The following is a 22,298-nucleotide window of genomic DNA, read 5'->3' on the forward strand; positions in this document are numbered from 1 at the left end:
CCAAGAGGCCCAGAAAAAGTCTAACGCCGTGTTGATATTTCGACAGCGTAAACAGGATGACCAGGGTAACTGTAGATGAGTTAACTTGACCTTGGTTCCGTGTGAAAGAATGGAACAGCTGATATGGGACCCTTTCCATAAGGAAATAAAAAATGGTAACATAATTACTGCCAGTCAACATGACTTTATGCAAAACAGGTTAAGTTAAACAAACTGCATAGTACTTTTATGAGAGAAGAATTTTGGTTATTTGATTTGTTTAATAAAGGTAACTATGTTGACAAAACAACATCTTTCAGACTTCTGTTAAGCATTGATACCACATGACACCCTGATTAAAATATTAGCACTAGAAAAAACCCAAGAAAACATATTAAACTGTATAACTCAGAAATTCAATTTGTAATTGTTAACTAAAACTTACCAGCTGTTGCCAGTGGGGTGCTACAGAAATGTCTGAGACAGTGCAATTCAATGCTTTTACCTATGGCATGAGAAAAAAAAACAACAAAAAAAACCCAAAAAACCAAACCAAACCAAACCAAATATAAACTAAATCCTAATAGCATTTCTAGTGATGCAAATGAACAAAAGGAGAGAAATTACGAGGGCAGATTACAAGCAGGAAGGGATTTAGACAACTTTCTAACTAAGCAGAAACAATATGGGTATTTACAGTGCCAATTAAAGGCTATCTATTTTGGGAGGAGGACATATAGATTACACTTGCAGGGCTGAAGAGTGTAATGGCTCTAAAAAAATGGGGAGGCAATGGTTGATAGGCAATTTTTAGTGTAAAATAGCATGAAGTTGGCTAACGTGATCTACAGTTTTATTCTGGAAGGGGTCAGAAGTGGTCTTCTAATGGGTATGGCGGTCAGCCCAAATTAAGCTCTCCATAGAGTAAGGCAGAAGCAATGAATGCTACTACCCAGCAAACACGTATTACTCTGCTTTGGACTATACAAATGGATATATTGCAAGCACAGTGGATGGAGAAATGGTTAGCAGGGGTTATGTACATCTGCATAAATAAGACAGAACAGTAGGGAGTTGTTCCTTGCTGTGTTTAAGGAAACAAGACTTTGGCTACATTATTTGTAAATAAGATTGCACAACTTTGCTATCCCTTGTGGTGGTTTTGGTTTTGTTTTTGTTTTGGTGGTGTGGTTTGTTGGGTTTTTTTTATTATTTTAGCAAGCACAAAACAAGTCTCAGAATGAATCAAGAAGCTCGAGACAGTGAGATGTTTAATGGGAAACCCATCCTGACAGCGACCTGTTTATTTTCCTGTTTCCTGGTCACCAGGAATTCGATGTGTAAGAGGTGAAATGGTCCTCTGGTCCCTTGTGGGGCAGTCATCGTTGGCACAGGAGGACAGAGCTGTCTGTCCAGCCCCCTCCTCCTCCTAATTCCCCCCTCTTCCTCCGGTCTCCCGTCTGCAGAGCATCGGAGAAAGATAATAACTTTCCACTCCTTTTTCCTTTCCTGGAATGGTTTAAAAGGGAAAGGTGATAAAGAATCTCTGTAGGTCTCACCCCACTCTTGTAATTTGGAAAGGAGAAAGCATATACAAAACCAGCTTGACGCCGACTTGAGAAGCTATACTGGATTGCATGCAGCCAGCCCCAGGACCCTGATCTTTCAGTCTTGTCCAGCCTCCAGGGCGAGGGTTTCAGGTGGAAACCAGGGAGCAGGAAGAGCGGCCACTCAATGTTTAGGTTTCATTTCTGTATGGAGTCAAACCTGAAGTGCCAGGCTAGGATGAAGAAACTGCTTGGGGTTTCCTAACCTGGTAGGGCTAGGTAAGCTGCTATAGGGAAGGACAGATGAAGTTGAAGAGAATAAGGGGAGATGCATATCCGTCGGTATTACTCAGTGCCTGTGGATAAGATAGTAGTAATGGCTGATAATGTGATGGGGAATCAGACTGGGACATCAGGTCATGTTGTGAGGCAGCAGCCCTCATGCTGCCCTGCTACATGGGCATATACCCTACACATCTAAGGGGGCAAAGGACCTCTGGTGACTCACAGTCCTGCAGCCTTTCCTCTCCAAGCTGACACATGATCCTATACCTGATCAGTAAAACAAGGGTTTTGTCGATCAGCTGCATCTGGTACCTCAGTTCATGGAGCAGAAGAGCCTGCAGCAGAAATGTGTGAGACGTGGGCCAATGGAGAGAAGTGTCAGGCAGGAGTAAGTGTACAAGTGTCACGGTTAGTCCATGAGATCTGGTAGAGTGGGAACTGAGAGGCAAATGTGGGGCAGGACTGGTATCAGGTCTGGTAGACAGCAGGAGTCAAAAAATCACCTAATAATCACTGACATTCGTACAGCACGTGAAGATCAATACAGATGAAAAGGGATAAAGTGGATAAGTTATAAACAAAGTACTGATGAATAACATCCCTGCCCCTCAGCATCTTCACCACCACACTAAGGATACTGTGGGATGCTGTTTTTAATCCCGCTTCTAAATAGCCTGTAGTTCTGCCCTTTCTAAAACAATGACACAACAGCTGGCGTCTTCCTTCTTTCTCTACCATCATCAACAGAGAGTCTGTGATGAGGGAGAGGGAAAAACTGAAAAAGTCTCCATTTCGCTCCCCCCAGCTTCCCCTGCTGGCTAAACGTCTGTCCCACAGCTGTCATGCAGCACTCAGGCAGCAATAAGTAACTTTAAAGTACAAATGTCTTCCAGTTTTCTGATTTTCAGCAAAATCATCAGGGTTTTGTCCCACAATGCCAACAATGTTTCCTGAAGTTTCCCGACAAATTCCAAAGCGGTCACATTGTATCCAGACAGGCAAGCCATCAAATGCATGTATTCATCTTGGACAGCTAAAAGCCTTGAGTTAGTTCTCTAGAGTCGCTTTACAGAAAATGGAGACTTATTTTCTAATGGAAATGTGTCATACCTGTTTTAGGACATTGTTTTGTGATCATCAATACCAGAGCCGCACACAAATAAACACAAGAGATAATAAACGTAACTTGAACATTTCTTTTAACACAAGTTGAATTGTCTTTGTTAAATGAGCAGAGCACATAATATCGAGTCCATGCTGGCATTAGGGTTTTACGCTGCCTACAGAAGCTCTAAAGATGCCCTAACTGGCATGAAGGTGAGTGCTGAGAGCGGGTGGTATCTGACTGGGCATAAACTTCCAGGTACAAAGTTAATGCCTTAACTCTTTGTAAAAAATTCGAATTAGTAGCTGGCAATCGTACGAATCAACACCACCATCATATGGCTACATATTATCTCCTCCAGTATTAACGGGAACATAAACCGGGATTCACAATATTGTGAATATACTCACTGTTAGGCTTCAGATCTATCCAAAGAAAGGATGAATAGCTCTCCATCACTTTTGGAGGAAGTCTAGAGGCTAAAATGCATTAGTCATCCAACTTTTAGCTAGCTATGGTTAGCTGAGATGAACACCATTTCACCAAATATACCAGGAGATTCAATCCAGCTGAGTTCATAGCATCTCTTCACTCATTCCATCACTTATGGATATAGTTTGATGGCCACTTGAGACCTGTAAAGGAGACTTATATATTATAATCTAGTTCGATCACAAGTTATTTGTGCTGTAGAGGACATCAGATCACTGAAGTCTCTACAGTTTGCTTTAAAATTCATGCCGCTATAACAAATACAACTTGAATTGTGAATATCTATTCTTAAGTGACTCATTAAGCCTGAGAAAAGCTATGAAATTTATTGAAGAAAACCAATAAAATAGAATGCGCTTGTTGAGAGAAAATTGGTCCTGTGGATTGTGAATGGTTTCCTACAAATGTAACATCACTTCTGGAAATGCAGAGTACAGCTGCTGCATTTATGTAAAATACCCCTGGTCTACACAGCACTAAAAAAGTGTATTCTCCTGAGCTTATTTATAATGAGGGACAGAAATTAATTTACTGAAACTAACGAACTTGAGACAAATTATTGTCAATTCTGTGGATTTGTTTTCAAAAAGAAGGGAGCCGCATCAGCTGTCATGTGTTCCTGAATCTTACGGAAACAATTCAGAAGGAATGGCTTGTAAGATTTTAAGATTTTTCAAATTCTTGAAACCCAACTGGAGGTGAGACATTTGTTTAAAGTAATATGTTGATTTGATGTGTGTGCGCAGTGTGGTTACAAATGTGAACCTACACATGGAAAAAGCAAATTGAAATTAATTATGGACAGCCTTCGAAAGCGAGAAACTGAACAACCTACTTTCTTTTCCCCAACTGAAAGTAAAAAAGCAACTAAAATCAACAAGTAATTAAATGGGGTTGTAAAAACGTTTCAGTATTATCAGTCTGGAGAACTGATAGTGTCAGGATGTCTGAGTGTGAATGTTTTGGGTAGTGTGATTTTTAACTTGTTGGTATTTCTTTAAATATAGCCAACGCACGAGGGTGGCAGACAACTGTTGTTTTTAAACTTGATTATCCTGCAAGAATATCCAGATCACTTACCCATAGGCATTTTTCAGCAAATGTTCAATTAACAACTTGACAACCAACTATTGACTTTAAAATCTATCTGATCTTTCCACAATCAATAAATCGCATCTGTGTAATTTATACCGCTGCGATACAGTTCCACGTTTAGCACATTTGTTGTGCTTATGTGTTTCTAAACAAAGCAAAGAAGATCGTTTTGTCACAAAGAGGGACACCTTCTCAGGAGATCGTTACAGAGGAAACTATTGCGTAGATACATCGGCTGGGAAAGGTAAAACAAAGGCCAAATTACGGTGCAGCCCAGGGGTCATAGAATCATAGATGACTAGAGTTGGAAGGGACCTTAAAGACCATCTAGTTCCAACCCCCTGCCATGGGCAGGGACACCTCGCACTAGACCAGGCTGCTCAAAGCCCCATCCAGCCTGGCCTCGAACACTTCCAGGGATGGGGCATCCACAACTTCCCTGGGCAACCTGTTCCAGTGCCTCACCACCCTCACAGGAAAGCATTTCTCTCACTGGGTCCAATTTAGTTAGGACAGGAGAAGTTTTTGTTAGCAAACAAGCTCAGAACACTTTGCACCAGAAATGAAAGACCTTTTCAGCTCACTGGAGGGTGTAAGAAAAAGATACCCCAAGGAGGCTTCATTTCTGAGGCTCCTTCCAGGTCCTTATACAACTCCAGCTGAAGAAACAGCTTGCTTTGATTTGGTCACCATAAGGTGGTGGACTGAATCTTAGTTCACTGATCCATTCCCATGGCAGCTGCCTTCGAGAGATGGCAGCAACTCTTGCAACAGCTGCGTTTGGAGTTATTCACCTTTAAAAAATCTACTTCTGTAGCCTCAAAAGATTTTACATGTCAGCAATAACCTAGTCAAAAACAATTAGATTTCCCATCATGTCATGGAAAGAAGTGAATTTCTAAACTCAAATGTATCCTGAACTTCCAATATGCAGCCTGCCTCTCCTTATTAGATATCTGTATAGACTAAGGAGTGATCGAAGGGACATTTCCCGTTCCCTGTGGGGCTTGGGTAAAATATTCTAGACCTCCTTTGCTGCATATCAATAAAGACACTGGGAAGAAAATAACGACAAAGTGAGGAATAAAACTGAAAGATGAGATCAGAAAAAACAGAAGTGTGTAGGAATGAAGTGAGGCACCCAGGAACATTCCCTTATTGTATGATTAAATGCAACAGATGAAATTAAAAACATGTTCATTTGCCATGATTACCTCATTCTCTCCTGTTACAAATGTTCCTTTGCTTAATCAGCAGTTTAACTGAAAGCACTCTCTTCACTTGTATTTGATTTTGTGGTCTCCCACTTCAGTAATGAATACGTAATGTTCACATGAATATTTTATTAACATTAAGTGACCATTTTGTTTTGTGTCCATGAGCACTCAGCAGAACATGCATGAATCTTTTTTTTTTTCTTTTTGTGGAAATTACTTGACAGTAATTTTTTTAGCAAATTATTTGTATTATTTGGAGACATAAATTGCCTCCAACCACGGTAGTGCTTGCTACAGCAAGGATCTTGGATGTAATACCCACTCCTCCTTCTTCTGCCCTACAATCCAGCCATCCATGACAGAGTCTGTCACAGTGTCTGTGGTGTTTGAGCCATGATGTCCACCAACTGGGAGAAGGTCTTATTCAACCTCTCGTGTAGGCACACGAAACCGCATACATTTCTAGTGCAAACAGTTTTGTACTCATCTTGTTGTGATGCTTAACCTTTCTGAAATGAATAGTTGCACCTAAGCTGTATGTCTGAAAAAATATGCATCCAAAAATGTATTGCAAAAGGTACTCCACCTCTTCCTTCAGCACACGTGTTGCCTTTTGTGCTTTCCCCATTCATAAGAGCTCACCTACATACGGAAGGTTGACACTTTTCGGTTCTTCTTTAAATGCTGAGCGTGCCTGCAGCGCCCATCAGATGGGCAACGGGCAAGCTGGAGCGGCTGCTTGTCAGCCACGCCGTTCATGGGACTGCAGAATCACTTTTCTCCCATTTGACTCCCCACATCGGCAATCTTCCTCGATTCATTGTATATGTACAATATATACATTAAACAAAACAGAAGGAGGCCCACCATTAATTACTCATCAACACAATGTCTAGCACAATGGGAGCCTGAGGCTCCAGTGAGTTTCCCAGACGCTGTCTAAATAATGCAGATAGATGATAATTCTCCTTGAAAGCAGTCAGCCCCTTCCGAGGGCAAGCCTTCCTCATTTTATTCACATAAAACTTCCACTGAAGGGGTACATTGAAAAAAGGAGGCAAGATTTTCCTACGTAGTGACTCCGTTTCCCCAAATGTCTCTTTATTTCCCTGGTGGTCTTGTGTGAACAAATTAGACCAGCAAATGTTTTGCATGAGTAAGAATTGCACCAATAGCTTATCTCAAAAAGTAAGCGATGATTCATAGTCACAGTTTTATACTCTTTATTTTGCACAATCAAATAAGTAGACAGAAAAAGAAACGACAAAAAAAAAAGGAAGAGAAGACTCTTTTTTCCCTTTCAGGAGTAATAATCCTGGGGCTATTTATAAGGTGTATATATCATAGAAATCCAATAAAACAGGACTGGAAGTAAACATGAGATCATCTAGACTACCACACTGCCCTGAGTCAGGACAACTGTACTTGTGTCATTCCCGATAAGTATTTGTGCAGCTTAAAATGCTCCAGTGATGGGGACTCTATAAAAATCCCTTGACAATCTACTCCAGGACTGCATTACCCCTGCTGTTAGGAAAATTATCCTGATGTCAAGATAAATGACAGAGGAAGTTAGGCTCCCTTTTGAAGTTTGAAAAAAAAAAAAAAAAAAAGAAAAGCTAGAGGAAAAAGAGTTACTACCTAAAGCAGATGCAAAGGCCATCTGAAACAAAGACAAATAGACGAATGAATTGTAGGGCAGAGGGGAAAGCTGAATGCCTGGGATTGTTTTGCTGGGGAACAGCCTCCAAGAGCAGTAAGAAACAAACAGAAAGAGAGGCTGGAGTAACCTGTCTAGGGAAAGAAGCAAATGAATAGTTTTTCAAACAGATTGCTACCTGGAAAGAAACAGCGTTGGAGAAAGCAAACCACAACCCCCCCCCCCCCACCTTCTGCTGGAGTCCTATTGTGTTTGGGCAAACAGGCCTTTGCAAATTTTCTGTAAATATTGCATCAAAGAAATATTGAATTCTATCATCGGTCTCTTCTTGAACAGGAATACCCTGAGGGACCCTACATCTTGGCTATCCATGCGGGTCAGGAAGGTACATTACAAATTCTCTTTCCAAAAAAAAAAAAAAAAAAGAAGGCAATTGTTTCCAGTTATTCTTAGATATTTACTTGTTCCTCTCGTACGCAAAAGGGGCATAGACTTCAACTACTGCTTGAAAATATTTGGCTTTATTGCTTCATGAACCCTTTTTTTCTTTTTTTTTTTTTTTTTTTTCCTAAAACGCGACTGGTTAGGTTCTATCGGGCTTTTTTTCTTTAAATAAACAGCAATATTTTTTTAGATTCGTGATCACTCCAGAAGGAATAATAATAATAATAATAATAATAATAATAATAATAATAATAATAATAATAATAATATAAAAATAATTTAAAAACTATTTGTCGGTGCCTACCTCTCAGCAGAGAGCCTAAAGGACAGCGGGACCCCTTGCCCTCCCCGCACCCAGCACCTCTCTTTTACTCGCCCGCGCCCGGGTCCGCGCTGGCCACACGGCCGCCCACACTCGCCCCCGCTTGGCAGCGGCCCCGGGCCCCGCGGGAGGGGGCGGTGGAGGGGAGTGGGGGGTGGCCGGGGCTCCCCCCGGCGGCTGCGGGGCCGTGGTGCTCTTCCTCCATCGCCGCCGAGGCGCTTGGGAGGCGGGAATGAGGGGCGGGGGGGGTAGGGTAGGGTGGGAAACCCACAACCCAACCCAAAATAACCGCCCCCCGCAACCGCCACCACCCCCGACGACGAAAAAGAGATGTTCCAGGAACAAAATCCTGGTGATTGCGACGCGCTGACGCATCTCAGCCCCCTCTGCGTAATTCTCGCGGCGGAGGGGCGGGAGCGGGGCAGGAGCTGGTGTCGTCGTTTCACCACCACCACCCACCCCCCCCCCCCGACCCCGCCCGGCATTGCCCCCGGGGAGGTTTGACAAAGGCAGGGATTTCCACGGGAGGCGGCAAAGGCGCGGGGCGAAGCGGGTGACAAGGCGGGGGTGGCAACTGGCCCGGGGAACCCCCCGCCTGGCCCCAGCTTGCAGCCCGGAGCAGCGGCCCGGCTGGGGACACGCTGGGGGGTGAAGGCGTGTTCCCAAACCGGCCTTTTTTGGGTACACCTGTGACGCGAAGAAGAATTGTCCCCCTCTTCAGACCAAGGGAACTTTGCTCAGGGTTTTCGCCGAAATACTCCGCTTAAGGGCTGCGGGGCTCTGAACTTGCCACTCGAAATACAGATTTTGAGGAAGAAAGGTTCTAAACGTGGAAAAATATCCAATATCATAATAAAACAAAACAAGAAAAATATCCAATATAAACAATAAACTGGATAGGAGTCCAGTATAAACAATAAATAATAAATTTATTTATAATAATAAATTAACCAGATAGGAGGCATGCTCCAGATTTTCCTCAGGTTTTTTGCCCTCCCATATAAGAACGTACAAGCCTGTAACATCTACGTAGTTTCAGTATGTATTTAAAATAATTAATAAAAGCATTATTAGCGTCAGGAATTACTGAATAAGTACAGAACTGCATAGCTGTAACCCCCATTTATTTAACCTGGAATTCTCTGGAAATCTGTGGGTGCAGTATTGACTCAGGCCAGTAATCTTTACTTAAGAAAGAAGTATTTTCAGAGCCTATGATTTCTGAATATTTTTCCTTCATGTACAAAGCCACCCATAAGTGTTTTCAAGGACCGGGGGAAAACATTGGCAGAAAATTGGCAGCCCCAATTGAAGGGCAACAGTATCTCTTAGCTATAGAGGGATAAAGCATGCTGTTAGGAGTGACTAAATGAACTATTTTATATAAAACCCTCTGGAAAGATGGCCTGTCCTCCCGTCCAAGTAACACAGACTTCGGGACCAGGTAGTAGCACAGTCATGGTACATTAGCACTCAAAGGAGCTGAGGAAGGTTAAAGAGAAAGAAGCTGATGGGAGTTCATGCCCTCTTACAGTAGGGTTATGAAATGTATAACCAGCATGACACTGTATCAGAAGTACGCAAATAAATGTACAAGGGAATAACCCGACTTCACCTGTTTATGTAGAAGTTCAAGGGCATCAAAATATAAATCACTCTATTTTGTCGGAACAGATAACTGTACCCTTGATAGTATAAGAAAGTGTTGCTGACGCACATAATCTTTCGCGACACTTTTTTTCCCATGGCTTCACTACCATCAGCTCTGTGATCCTGGCAACAGGTAGAAGGCAACAGCCAAGCTAAACATCAGGCACATCCCTTTCAACTGTTACTCCTTAGCCTGAAATGGAAAGATATTTAAAAATGAGATTTAGACTCAGAATGAACAAAAATGTATTTTTAAAGGACGTGACAAATTTTGAAATCCAACTTCTACTCGGGCATCCAGCCTCTCAGAAAGTGTTTTGTGAGTAGCCTGGCTGTGACTTTGGGCTTTATATAGAGCTACATATTCATAGGGCCTGGTGCTCTAATCCCCCTAAGCCGGGGGGGGGGAGGGGGGGGGGGCAGGGAACCCCCCAAAACAAATGGTTCCGGTGTGTGTTTGGCTTGTGGAATCAAGCTTCCACATGTAACTAAAACCAATTGCATGCTCCTAGAGGTAAAACTTTTACCTGACCATTTAACTACTATTCAGGCAAACGGTCTTCGCAAGCAAAATTCGCTGATGGCTTGAGAAGTTCGTCACCTGCAAAACAGCGTTGCTGGCCACTGTTTATCACCCACCTATATAGTTTGGTAACCAAAACACGGAGTTTAAATACATTTATACAGAAATTAAATAATCACAGTTGGTTTTTTGTTTGTGTTTGGGGTTTTTTGTTGGTTTTTTTTGGGGGGTGTTGTTTTTTGGTTTTTTTTTTTACATATAGCTAAAGCAACCCCAAGTACTTGAAGCACGGAAATGTGAAATCAGTAGGGCTCTGTGCCGGCAAAACTCTATTTGCTATATCTAGACTAAATTTCACCGTTTTCATAAGCAAGGTCTATAATTTTCTAGGCATGTCTCTGCCAGTTTAGGGTGGACGGGGGTAACATTTCACGACTGACATAACTGATGGAAAATGCCCCTCACATAGATAGTATATTTTGATAAATCTGACCATTACCCAGCACAGTTTATTTTTCTTGGAGGGAAAAAGAGATGGCTGAAGCCAGGTATGCTGGCAAAAGCACAGTTTAGCAGGCAGGAAAGATGCTAATATTAGCACTATTTTGTTGGTCTACTTGGTATATGAGCAAAGCATTCCCAGCAGAGACCTCAAACTAGAAGATAAATGCGGTGAACTAGAGATGGGGCAGGGTGATATGACAGAAGGAACGGGAGAGGTAAAACAAGATCGTTTTTTCTGTCAGCATGATGGAATTTTTCTGCAGAGATGATTTAAGGAAACATCCTCTGGCAAATCCATTGCAGTTACTGAAGATGCTGCTGTCCCTATTTGTCCATCCGTATGTTCCGCCTGAAATTACTTGGTGGAACAAGAGACACATGCTATGCTTCAACCGTCCAAAGTCGAGCCCGCTGTATCACCGAAAACACACTTATTTCAGAAATTAAAGCTAATATGCTACATGACACACAGGAATAGCTGAAGCATAAGACACACCAGCCTGTAGAAACCGTGACCTGTAGCTGAGAGGTGGGATGGCCGAGTGGTGTTAGTGCATTTATTTTAATTAAACGCCCCTGTCATTACACTGAAATGGCCGGCAAAATTTTCCAGAAGGGATATAGTTTTGAAAAGCAATTCAGAGGAGTTCAGAGAAAACTCTGAATAAGACAGATCACCTCTGTAAGCTGGGGTCAGTGGTTCTACAGTGGCGGTCATGAAACAATAGTACTTTTTAATCTGAATTTTACGCACACCTGAGTCACATTTCTTGTGCTCTGTACTCCAGTTACGCATTAAAAAAACCCAAACCCAACATAATTATGGAAAAAATTAATACTTGTTATGAAGAGGCCACTGGTAAAGATGCTCCTTATATCAATGGCAACACAGAGATAAAAAGTATAAACATCAACCTGGAATTCTAGTCTATCCTAATGCTTTTGTCATAGAAATTGTTTGCGCACAGTCAAGAATAACATATGGAAATATCAAGTAGATGAATTACTATTCATCTTTTTTACATGTCAGACCTAAGAATGCTTGCTCGAGGTCACCAAGCATATTTCTTAAACGCCTGGAAAAATGTTTCCAAATTTGCAAGGGGTTTCCAGACAAAAGGCTCCTCTTGGTGTTTATGGGCCCAGATGGTTCAGAGTGGCAAGAGATTGTTCAGGTAACTGACTCTCCTCATGTCTTCAGTAGCGTGAGTACAGCGGATGGTGTGGCCCCTTACAGTCATAGGCAGAAAATCAACAATTCCTGAGTTTTCATATGGAACCTTCCCCGTTGAGACCTGTTATGCAATCATTACATGTAATCTAAATTTACAGTTACCAGTTCTCTGCATTTTCCCAGATACAGAAATCAAAGAACATTACCAGGACAGGAAAGATTGCAAGCATCATTTTCCCTGAGGAGTGGCCAAGGTACCGAAAGGTCACCGGTACCTTGCCCAAGGTTACGCACTCAATTAGAGGCCGTGTTGCAGACGCTCTTTTCTCGCTCCTGCGGAGAGGTCCGTGCCTCAGATCTCCAATTAATTGTCTCCCCCCTGCCCCCTCCCCCCCCCCCCCTTTAAAAAAAAGGAAATGAAACCAGGGAACTGCTACCTTATATGTAAATGTTAGTATTTCCCCGTAAGACGAAGAGGTCTGCCTTCAAAAGCTGCTTTATTGCAGCGTACCGGTATTTACAGTGAAGTGGTCTTTTCCAATCACCACCCCCCCTCCCCTCCCTCCCTCCCTCCCGGTTACAGCTGTTGATTTCTAAATGGGTTATTATGACCCAAACCGCGGAGAATTTCGGCGGGCAGGAGGGAGCGGAGCGGAGCCGTGCGGCGGCGGCAGCGGTACGTGCGGGATGCGGGCGGCCCCGCCGCCGCCTCCCCCGGGAACGCGGGGAGCGCCCGCCCCCGGGCCCCGCCCCCAGCCCCGCACGGCGGCAGCTGGAGGCGCCGCATCACTTTCGCCTTTTTTATTTTTTTCCTTTTTGTTATTTTGTTGTTTTCTTTTCTTTTTTTTTTTTTTTTTGCCTGTTTTTCCTCGGCTTTACACGCAAAAGCGGCTGCTTCAGCTTCGTCGCAGGCCGACAAATGGAAGCGTGTCCCGACGGCACTCAGGGGAGAGAATGGAGAGGGTGGGTGGGTGGGTGGGTGGGTGGATGGATGGATGGATGGATGGATGGATGGATGGATGGATGCAGGGAGGGACGGACGGATGTTTGCGTGACCCCAGCCTCACTCTTCCTCCCGGGCATGTGCAGAGGGAAGGCTTCCCCCGCCGCCCTCAGGGCGGGAGGAGATACGCGCCCGTGATGGTGGGAAGCAGCACAACCTTTTCCCCCCAACCCCTCCCCCCGCGCTTCACCCCCCGACTTTGATTCTCACTGCCCTCCCCGCACCACGCCGCATTCTTCGCGCCCTCACCGGAGGGGCGATCGCCGGGCAGCCCCTGGCCCGCAGCCCCCTCCCGGGCCCCCTGTCTTCCCCCCAGCTCCCCCCGCACACGGGAAAACGTGGATTGGCGACGCCCCCCACCCCGGCCGGGGCCCCTTCCCCGACCCGCGGCGGGAGGGAAGGGGGGGCGGGCTGCCCGCACCCCCTCCCGCCACAGTCGTTTCAGGTTGGGGGGAGCGCAATGGTGGTTCGTGAGGTGGGGGCGGGCTGACACACCGGGCAGAGGAGTGCGCGTACGGCGGCGGTGGGAATGGAAAGGGGGGGGGGGGGGAGATGTGTGGGAGCCGCCGTGCCTGCGTGTGCGAGGAGGGCTTGACGCACACACGCGTGGGTGTATGTGCGGGGCGGGGGGATGGCTGGCGCACACGCACGCCCGGAAGCTCCGCTCGGGGGAGGGGGGAGCAGCACCTGATGGCCGCGGCGAGCGGCGCCGGTGTGTCGTGTCCCGTGTCCCCCCCCACACCTTGCTCCCCCCGCCGGGGTTACTATGGATGGCGAGGGACAACACCGGGGCTGCCCGGGTCCACCGCGGAGGGCAGCGGCGGCGATGATGAGGGGTGTGAAGGAGGCGGGTCCCGCCGCGGCGGGGTGGGGGGGGACGGGGGACGGACACATGACACCGGAGGCTGTGGGCGGGAACGCGCCCGCCGCGGAGGGGCGGGAGGGGCGGGGCGAAGCTCCCGCCGCCCAACCGCGTGTGGCCGCCTCGCCCACCCACCCCCCCTTCCCAGGGCCCGCCTCGCCCTCCCCATTGGCGGGCGGGGCCGTCCTTCGCGCGGCGCGGCGGCCAATGCGGGTGGGCGCCGGCGGCGGCCGCGCCCCCCCCGCCCCGTCTCGGTGTGTGAGCGGCTCGGTACGGCGGCGGTCACGTGTTGTTTTGCTCTTTAGTTGGGGCACTCGGTGCGCGATGTGTTACTTACGGCGAAACTCCCGCCGGCGCCGGCAGCAGCCGCGGCGGCACCGCCACCACCAGCAGCAGCGACCGGGGAGCGGTAGCGCCGGTATCCGAGCCGGGGAGGACGTCGGGCGGCCGCCGGTAGCACCCGCTGCCTAGGACCCCGTAAACGGAGGACCCCGCTGCGGCTCCGGGCAGCCGCGCTCTTTCTCCGGAGGAATAACTTTATTTTGCCCGCTTTCCCCCCGCCCCACCTCTCTTCTTTTTTTTCTTTCCCGCGGCGCCCGGTCCTCGTCCCTTCTCGGCAGCGAGAGGAGCCGGGCGGCGCTCCCGGCGCGGGGGTCGGGGATGGCGAGCCCCGCCGTGCTGGGGCTGCTGCCCCCCCTGAGCTCCCCGCCCGGCCCCAACCTGAACAACAACAACAACAACAACCAGGGCGTGAGGAAGTGCGGGTACCTGCGCAAGCAGAAGCACGGACACAAACGCTTCTTCGTCCTGCGGGGCCCCGGCGGCGGCGGCGGGGAGGAGGCGGGGGGCGCCCGGCTGGAGTACTACGAGAGCGAGAAGAAATGGAGGAACAAGTCCGGGGCGCCCAAGCGGGTGATCGCCCTGGACTCCTGCCTCAACATCAACAAGCGGGCGGACGCCAAGCACAAGTATCTCATCGCCCTCTACACCAAGGACGAGTACTTCGCGGTGGCGGCCGAGAACGAGCAGGAGCAGGAGGGCTGGTACCGAGCTCTCACCGACCTGCTCAACGAGGGCAAGGCGGCCTGCCAGGGGTCCCCCCATCGCCACCTCGCCTCCCCCTTCTCCGCCTCCTGCAGCGCGGCCGCCGCCTCCCTGGCCGCCGCCGGCGAGGACCTCAACTACGGGCTGATCACCCCGGCCGCCGCTGCCTACCGGGAGGTCTGGCAGGTGACGCTGAAGCCCAAGGGCTTGGGGCAGAGCAAAAACCTCACCGGCGTCCACCGGCTCTGCCTCTCGGCCCGCACGATCGGCTTCGTGCGCCTCAACTGCGAGCTGCCCTCGGTCACGCTGCAGCTGATGAACATCCGCCGCTGCGGCCACTCCGACAGCTTCTTCTTCATCGAGGTGGGGCGCTCGGCGGCCACCGGCCCCGGCGAGCTCTGGATGCAGGCGGACGACTCGGTGGTGGCCCAGAACATCCACGAGACCATCCTGGAGGCCATGAAGGCGCTGAAGGAGCTGTCCGAGTTCCGGCCCCGCAGCAAGAGCCAGTCCTCCTCCTCCTCTTCCTCGGGGGGTGCCGCCGGGCCCGGCGGCGGCGGCGCCTCCGCCACCCACCCCATCACCGTGCCCGGCCGCCGGCACCACCACCTGGTCAACCTGCCCCCCAGCCAGACCGGCCTCCTCCGCCGCTCCCGCACCGACAGCCTGGCCGCCGCCACCAAGTGCACGCCGTGCCGGGTGCGGACGGCTAGCGAGGGCGACGGCTGCCGGGTGGGCTCGGTGGCCGGCAGCCCCATGAGCCCGGGCCCCGTGCGGACCCCCCTCAGCCGCTCGCACACGCTTAGCAGCGGCGGCGGGGGGGGCCGGCCGGCGGGGAAGCTGCTGCCGGTGCTGGCCGGCGGCGGCCTGCAGAACAGCCGCTCCATGTCCATGCCCGCCTCCCACTCGCCCCCCTCCGCCACCAGCCCCATCAGCCTCTCCTCCAGCAGCGGCCTCGGCTCCGAGCCTGCCCACCCCCATCACCCGCAGCGCCCGTCCAGCGGCAGCGCCTCCGTCTCCGGCTCCCCCAGCGACGCCGGCTTCATGTCCTTCGACGAGTACGGCTCCAGCCCGGGCGGCGACCTGCGGCCCTTCTCCTCCTCCTCTACCGCCAGCAACCGCAGCAACACCCCCGAGTCGGTGGCCGAGACCCCCCCGGTGCGGGACCCCGGGGGCGGCACCGACCTCTACGGCTACATGGCGATGGAGCGGCCCCCGAGCGGCCGCCTGTGCTACCGGCCCTGCCCCGACGCCGCCGCCGACAGGGGCCATCGGAAGCGGACCTACTCCCTGACCACCCCGTGCCGGCAGAGGCCCGCCCCGCCGCAGGTCTCCTCCGCCTCCCTCGACGAGTACACCCTGATGCGCGCCACCTTCGCCGGCAGCGCCGGCCGCCTCTTCCCCTCCTGCCAAGCCGGGGCTTCCCCCAAAGTCACCTACACCCCCTACCCCGAGGACTACGGGGACATCGAGATCGGCTCCCACCGCAGCTCCGGCAGCAGCAGCACCAACCTGGGGCCGCCGGCGGCGGGAGGAGGAGGAGGGGGAGAGGATGACGGCTACATGCCCATGACCCCCGGCGTGGCCGTAGCCTTAGGGCAGGGAAGCCGTGGCGGTGCAGACTACATGCCCATGAGCCCCACCAGCGTGTCTGCCCCCAAGCAGATCCTGCAGCCCCGGGCGGGGGTGGGTGGCGGGTCCCCCGGGAACGGGAGCAGCTACAAGACCAGCTCACCCGGGGAGAGCTCCCCTGACGATAGCGGGTACATGCGGATGTGGTGCGGCTCCAAGCTGTCCGTGGAGAGCTCGGACGGGAGGCTGAGTAACGGCGACTATATCAATATGTCCCCTCGGGACCCCCAGCACGGGCCCCAGGCTCCCTCCCTCACCCCCCCAGACTTCTTTTTTGCCCCTTCGGGGCACGGGTCCAGTGAGCCCTCCAAGCCTGGCTGCTACTCGTACAGCTCCTTACCCCGCTCCTACAAGAGCCAGGGCCTGGTGAAGGACAGTGACCAGTACGTCTTCATGAACTCCCCGGGGAGGATGATCCCGGAGGAGGCGGTGTGCGGTGTGGGCCAGTCACCCGCTGGCACCTTCGCCCCCTCCAGCCACACTGTGCCTTCGCCCCTGCGGCACAGCCGGACTGAGAGCTTCCTGAGCCAGCGGTGCCAGCGGGTGGCCCGGCCCAGCCGCCTCTCTTTGGAGACCTTGCGGACGATGCTGCCTAGCATGAACGAGCACCCTCTGCCGCCTGAGCCCAAGAGCCCCGGCGAATACATCAACATCGACTTCGGGGATGCTGCCGTCTATTCTCCCCCCTCCCTGCCCGCTGACAGCCCGGCCTCCTCCCTGGGCTCGGGCACGGGGCAGAGGCGCTCCCCTCTCTCTGACTACATGAACATTGACTTCGGGTCGCAGTCGCCCTCCCAGTCGGGCACGGTCTCAGTGGGCTCCCTGGAAGCGCTGTCACCAGGCTCTTCCTCCAGCACCAGCCAGCCCGATGGGCGCTACCTGAAGGCGGCTGTGGGGGTGGCTTGTTCGTCCAGCCCGTCCGACGGTGGGGATTACACCGAGATGACCTTTGGCATGGCCACCACCCCACCCCAACCCATTGTTCAGAAGCCAGAAAGTGCCCGGGTTACCAGCCCCACGGCTGGGGTGAAGAGGCTCACCCTCTCTGGGGTGGAGGCTTTCATTCTCACCAGCCCCCCCCCAGACCCGAACCGGGGGGCCAAGGTCATCCGGGCGGATCCCCAGGGGCGCAGGAGGCACAGCTCAGAAACTTTCTCCTCCACCACCACTGTGACCCCCGTGTCCCCCTCCTTCGCACACAACCCCAAACGGCACAACTCGGCCTCGGTGGAGAACGTGTCCCTCAGGAAAACCGAAGGCCTGGAGGAGGAGCAGGGTAGCAGCCCCATGTGCCGGGAGACCTCGGCTGGCTTCCAGAATGGCCTCAACTATATCGCCATCGACGTGGTGGACGGGACCCTGGCAAACTGTGACAAAGCCAGGTCGAAAGCCAGGCACGTCCTCAATGGTGGCATCAACGGAGTGGAGATGAGCGCCTATGCCAGCATAGACTTTCTGTCTCACAACCTGAAAGAAGCGAGTGCTGTGAAGGGTGAGTAGCTACATCTGACAATGCCTGCCATGCATGTTTGTGCTTAGGGTTTGTTTCTCTGCCGTGGGGTTGTGTTATGCTGGGTAGAGTGCTATCCCTCCTTGCTTTCTTAAAAAGCTCTTTTTCCCCAAGGCATCCTGTATTAAACAGTCTTGGAGGAACTATCTGGCTCTTTGTATGAGGAGAAAAGTTTTAATTTTGGGATTTTATTTTTTTTTTTTACGTTTGAGTTCTGCTGTGCTATTATTACGAGAGTATACTTCTGGGCACCCCAACAGAAGCTAATGTTTACACAGTTACTATGTTTGGGCTGTACTTCAGTGTTTTCTTATGTAAGATTTTGGAAAGTGTTTGGAAAATGTGACCAAAATAGTTAATGTTAATGCAGCTTCTAAATACTATTTAAAAATGTAAAATGATTGAGTTAAAAAACAGGATTGTTGGACTGAGGACATGAGATTACAAAAAAAAATCCTTGGCTTTCTGGCTGGGAAGGTCAATCATACCAAAATGAGAGGGACAAATTTAATATCTTGGTTTTGAAATACTTTATCTCTTGCAAAAGTTTAACAGTAAATCATGGTGAGCGCGGAATGTGAATTTAAAAACAACAACAAAAAAAATTCCTTCCAGAAGTCACTATATGCAGGAGCTGTTGCATGCTGTATTGCACATTTCACTTAAAGGCCCACCCTATGGTGGTGTGTGACTACGTCCCAGCTGGCGGCTCAGTCCCAGCGTGAATGACCAGTTGGTTGGCTTGCGAAGGCTGGGTGTTCAAAGACAAAAGCAGACCGAAGAAATCTGAAACTTCGGGTGGGAGAGAATTTAGGCTTTAATTATGTAGCTGTTCCTTTGTTGGGGTGCTAGTTACGCTGTTTGGGGGGAAAAAAAAAAGGCAAAACAAAAATACCCGAAGAAATGTGTTGTGTGTTCTCTCCCCCCCATATAATAAGCCACCTCCCCTTAGTGAGTGAGTTTGTACACAACTGGGGGCTGGTTGAGGAGGGCACAGGACAGCCAGTCTGTCAAGGATTAAAAGTTAACGATGAGACACCGTAGGGATTCTCTTTGCTCTTGCATTTATGCAAGGCATGGCGCTCTAAATCCATGTGCGTATATAGCTGTAATGTATGTTTACGGGTCTAGCTAGGTGAAGTGACATACCACGTTAAGGTAGTTGCTTGGAGGTGAATAATAATTGCTTCTGCGTTTGCAGTGCTGATAGAGGTCATCAATAATAAGCAAACAGCGACAGTTTCCAAGAGCCGCCTGCAGGTTGTTTTTGTTGTTTGTTTTTTTTTTTAATTTTTTTCCCCTCCTGTTTTCTTAGTAGCTAGTCGATTTTTGAAGAAGAAAATGTTTTCCTCTTCTGATAGGAAGTGCAGGAAGATGGAAGAGATGAGAGAGCCCACCGTTTGCTGGTGCTCCCAGCGGAGCAAGCTCTGACCCTACTTAAGATGAGAGGATTGTTGAATGCAGTGTCAGAGTTCGAAAAGATGAGCGCCAGTTCCGAGTGACTGGGAGGGCAGGGCGTTATTTGCCTGTTGCTGCTGGTTCTTACTGGGGGCCGTGATGGGGGTCCCGGCCCGGTGGGGGAGGGGGGTGCTGCAGTTCGGTCCCAGCCACCGACAAACTGTCGCACCCTTTCGCTTTGCAAGCGGATTTTTCACAAAAACAGGATTTTTTTGGTGGTTTTTTTTTCTGTTGTTTGGGGTTTTTTTGTGATTTGTTTTTTTTTTCTGTTTGTTTGTTTTGTTGTTGTTGTTGTTTTTTTTTTTTTTTTCTTGAGCCACCTACAGCCCGAAGTGCGCCCCAAGCCCCGCGTTGGCAAAGAGCTATTTCCACAACATTCCCCAAACTGCTGACCCTGGAGAGGAGGGGGGGGGACGGGGGACGGGGACAGGGGGAGGGGAGCGGGCACCAGTTACCGAGAAAACCTGGAGCGGATGGGAGCGCGGCCACCAGCCGGGCGAAAAGCAGGGATGAAAGAGCCGATAAGAGCAGATAAGCAGAGGGGAACCGACTGCTGGCTTTCCCATCCGGTAAACAGAAGGATAATGCAATAAACACGGCCGTGTTAATTTGGTACGGGGCGTGCGGAGGAGAGGGTTCGCTTCTGCTGTGTGTTTGTCAAAGGGTGGTTATAGGCTTGCCTTTTTAATCTGCACACCTATTTATTTGTTTATTTGTCCCTCTTTCCCGTAAGCTTTTAAACGCAGACCACGTGGAGAGAAGCGGTGCGGGGAAGCTGGTTGGGATTTACCCTCTCTGTAGGTTGTCTTCTCCACCATCCCAGCTGCCATCCCTGAGCGGTGGGCACGCCTGATGGACGCACGCAGGGCCGGGGCGGGGAGGGGGGGTCGATGTGGCCAACATCAGGCCAAGGCGGTAAGGAGAAACCTCGCACGAGCATCGCCAGCCAGCAGCGTGCAGGGTTAGGTACCAAAAATGGGGCTTCAGGTTAGTCGCCCTTGTGGCAGGCAAACTGGAAAAGCTATAGCGTGGGGCTGGGCAGATAGATCACAAAGGACTTCTTTATCGGTGTAAGTCAAATCAAGCCATTAACTCCTGCACATTTCCTAGTTTCTCTTTTGGTTTTCATTGGGATTTCGCACCAAAGTTGGCTTACGGAAGGACTTTGGCCCCTGTTGTTTAAAAAGATCACCAAGTATTGTGCTAGCATATTTGAATTGCAAACGTTGTGATTTGGGAGACTGCCGAGAATTTGATGTTTTACAGAGAAACACGTATACAATTTAAAAAAAACAAACAACCCTGTATTTGGAGCATAAGCAAGATTATTTTAACACAGTAATAATTCACGTACAGTTGGGAGAATCTAATTTTGTAAAAATTAATGGTTTGCACAAGAGATAGCTTATATATAATCAGCATTGTTTACTTAGCTGTTTGCACTCTTTTGAAGTTTTGATTTCAACTATATTAGCAAAGTGAGAAGCTTTACTTCTTCAAAACTTCTTCAAAAGCCAAGAGAGGTTTCTAGCAATTGTAAAACAATGGAGAATCCACATAGATTTAATATTTAGAACAGGAGAATCCCAGAGATACAGGGTATACAAACAAGCTCCTTGTAATTACCTTCTCAGTAAATTAATATTTCGATTTGTGTAAAATACATGTAAAAACAAAAACACCCCCAAAAACCAAACCAGTCTGAATGCTTCCTGAAGGTCTGTAGCAGTAGTTGTGGTTTTGTGTGGATAAGTGTTTAAGGGAAATTACTTGTGTCATTTAAAGGTGGCTGCTTTTCACATGTAGCTTGTGTCTCTGCTATCAGTAACTTGCCTCTGCTGTAGGGAGTGCTGTGCTTTTGGAAATCTCTGTCAGCGTTATCCTCTTGTGGCAAGAGCAAGTGAGTGCATCCTCAACTGCTGTCAAAACTGTGAAATTAAAAGGTTGCTTGAAATTATCGGTCCATTTAGTTTTAGTGTGTTCTGAACGTGTGCAAATATTCGGGAATTGGAGAAACACTTGCCTTCATCTCATGTGTAAATAAAATAATGCTGTTACTGCTTGGTTAAAACTTGTTAACTTGCTGATAATTAGCCTTTGTTCTTCAAGGATGACTGCTTTTTTGCTTAAAAACATGAACTGTGTATGTTTTTCATTATTTATGGAGACATTTACACTAATTTTTCTCATATAGTGTAAATTATTTATTTCAGTATATTTATGACAGATTATACCCAATAATGATGTGACTTTTTATGGTGGATCTTAGTTCTGTTGAAGTCAAATGGGAGTTTTGTCTCTGTTTTGTGGGAGTTACGATTTCACCCTTTGTGTGTAATCCTGAAATTCTTAAGGAAAATTCCCATTAAATTTAGTGGGTGTGTAATAGGGAATTTTCCTTAATGGAAAACACCAGACTTGGGTGTGTTATCTTCAGTTTTGTTTTCTTTTCCGTTAACAAAATGCTCTGTAACTTGTAAATGTTTCTAGTAGTTGGTCTAGTTTTCTAGAGCTGAACAGATACTACATGTAATGGTGCAAAAAAAAAACCTGAGGGTTGTTCTCCTCCTGTGTTGGTTTCTTTTGTCTTGATTTATTTAAAGAAGTCATCCTCTGTAATTCATCTACTTAAGATAGTAATAAGGTGATTTTTTTTTTTTTATAATAATGGCACCCTCCCTCCGCCCTCCCCCCCCCCACCCCCCCCCCGCCTTGTCAATTAGCTCTTACTTTTGTGAGGGTTTTATGATTGCACCTAAACAATAAAAAGCCTATCTTAAGAAATCTCTTCC

At 49.0% G+C, this 22,298-nt stretch overlaps 1 protein-coding gene across 2 annotated transcripts in view; it reads left to right on the forward strand.

Moving 5' to 3' along the window:
• The first annotated feature begins 14,336 nt into the window (after positions 1-14,336).
• IRS2 (insulin receptor substrate 2) overlaps positions 14,337-22,298 on the forward strand; it is a 32,095-nt gene continuing 24,133 nt past the window's right edge. The window contains exons 1-2 of one of the 2 annotated variants that reach the window (XM_074561630.1): positions 14,337-18,030; positions 20,240-22,277. In XM_074561630.1, the coding sequence (XP_074417731.1) occupies positions 14,523-18,030; positions 20,240-20,307 (3,576 nt within the window). In that variant the 5' untranslated portion in view covers positions 14,337-14,522 and the 3' untranslated portion in view covers positions 20,308-22,277. Of the gene's footprint in view, positions 18,031-20,239; positions 22,278-22,298 lie in introns of those variants that run through there. The other variant, XM_074561619.1, reaches the window with a different exon arrangement.

Source organism: Larus michahellis, chromosome 1 (genome assembly GCF_964199755.1).
Source record: "Larus michahellis chromosome 1, bLarMic1.1, whole genome shotgun sequence".
Classification (NCBI taxonomy): Eukaryota; Metazoa; Chordata; class Aves; order Charadriiformes; family Laridae; genus Larus; species Larus michahellis.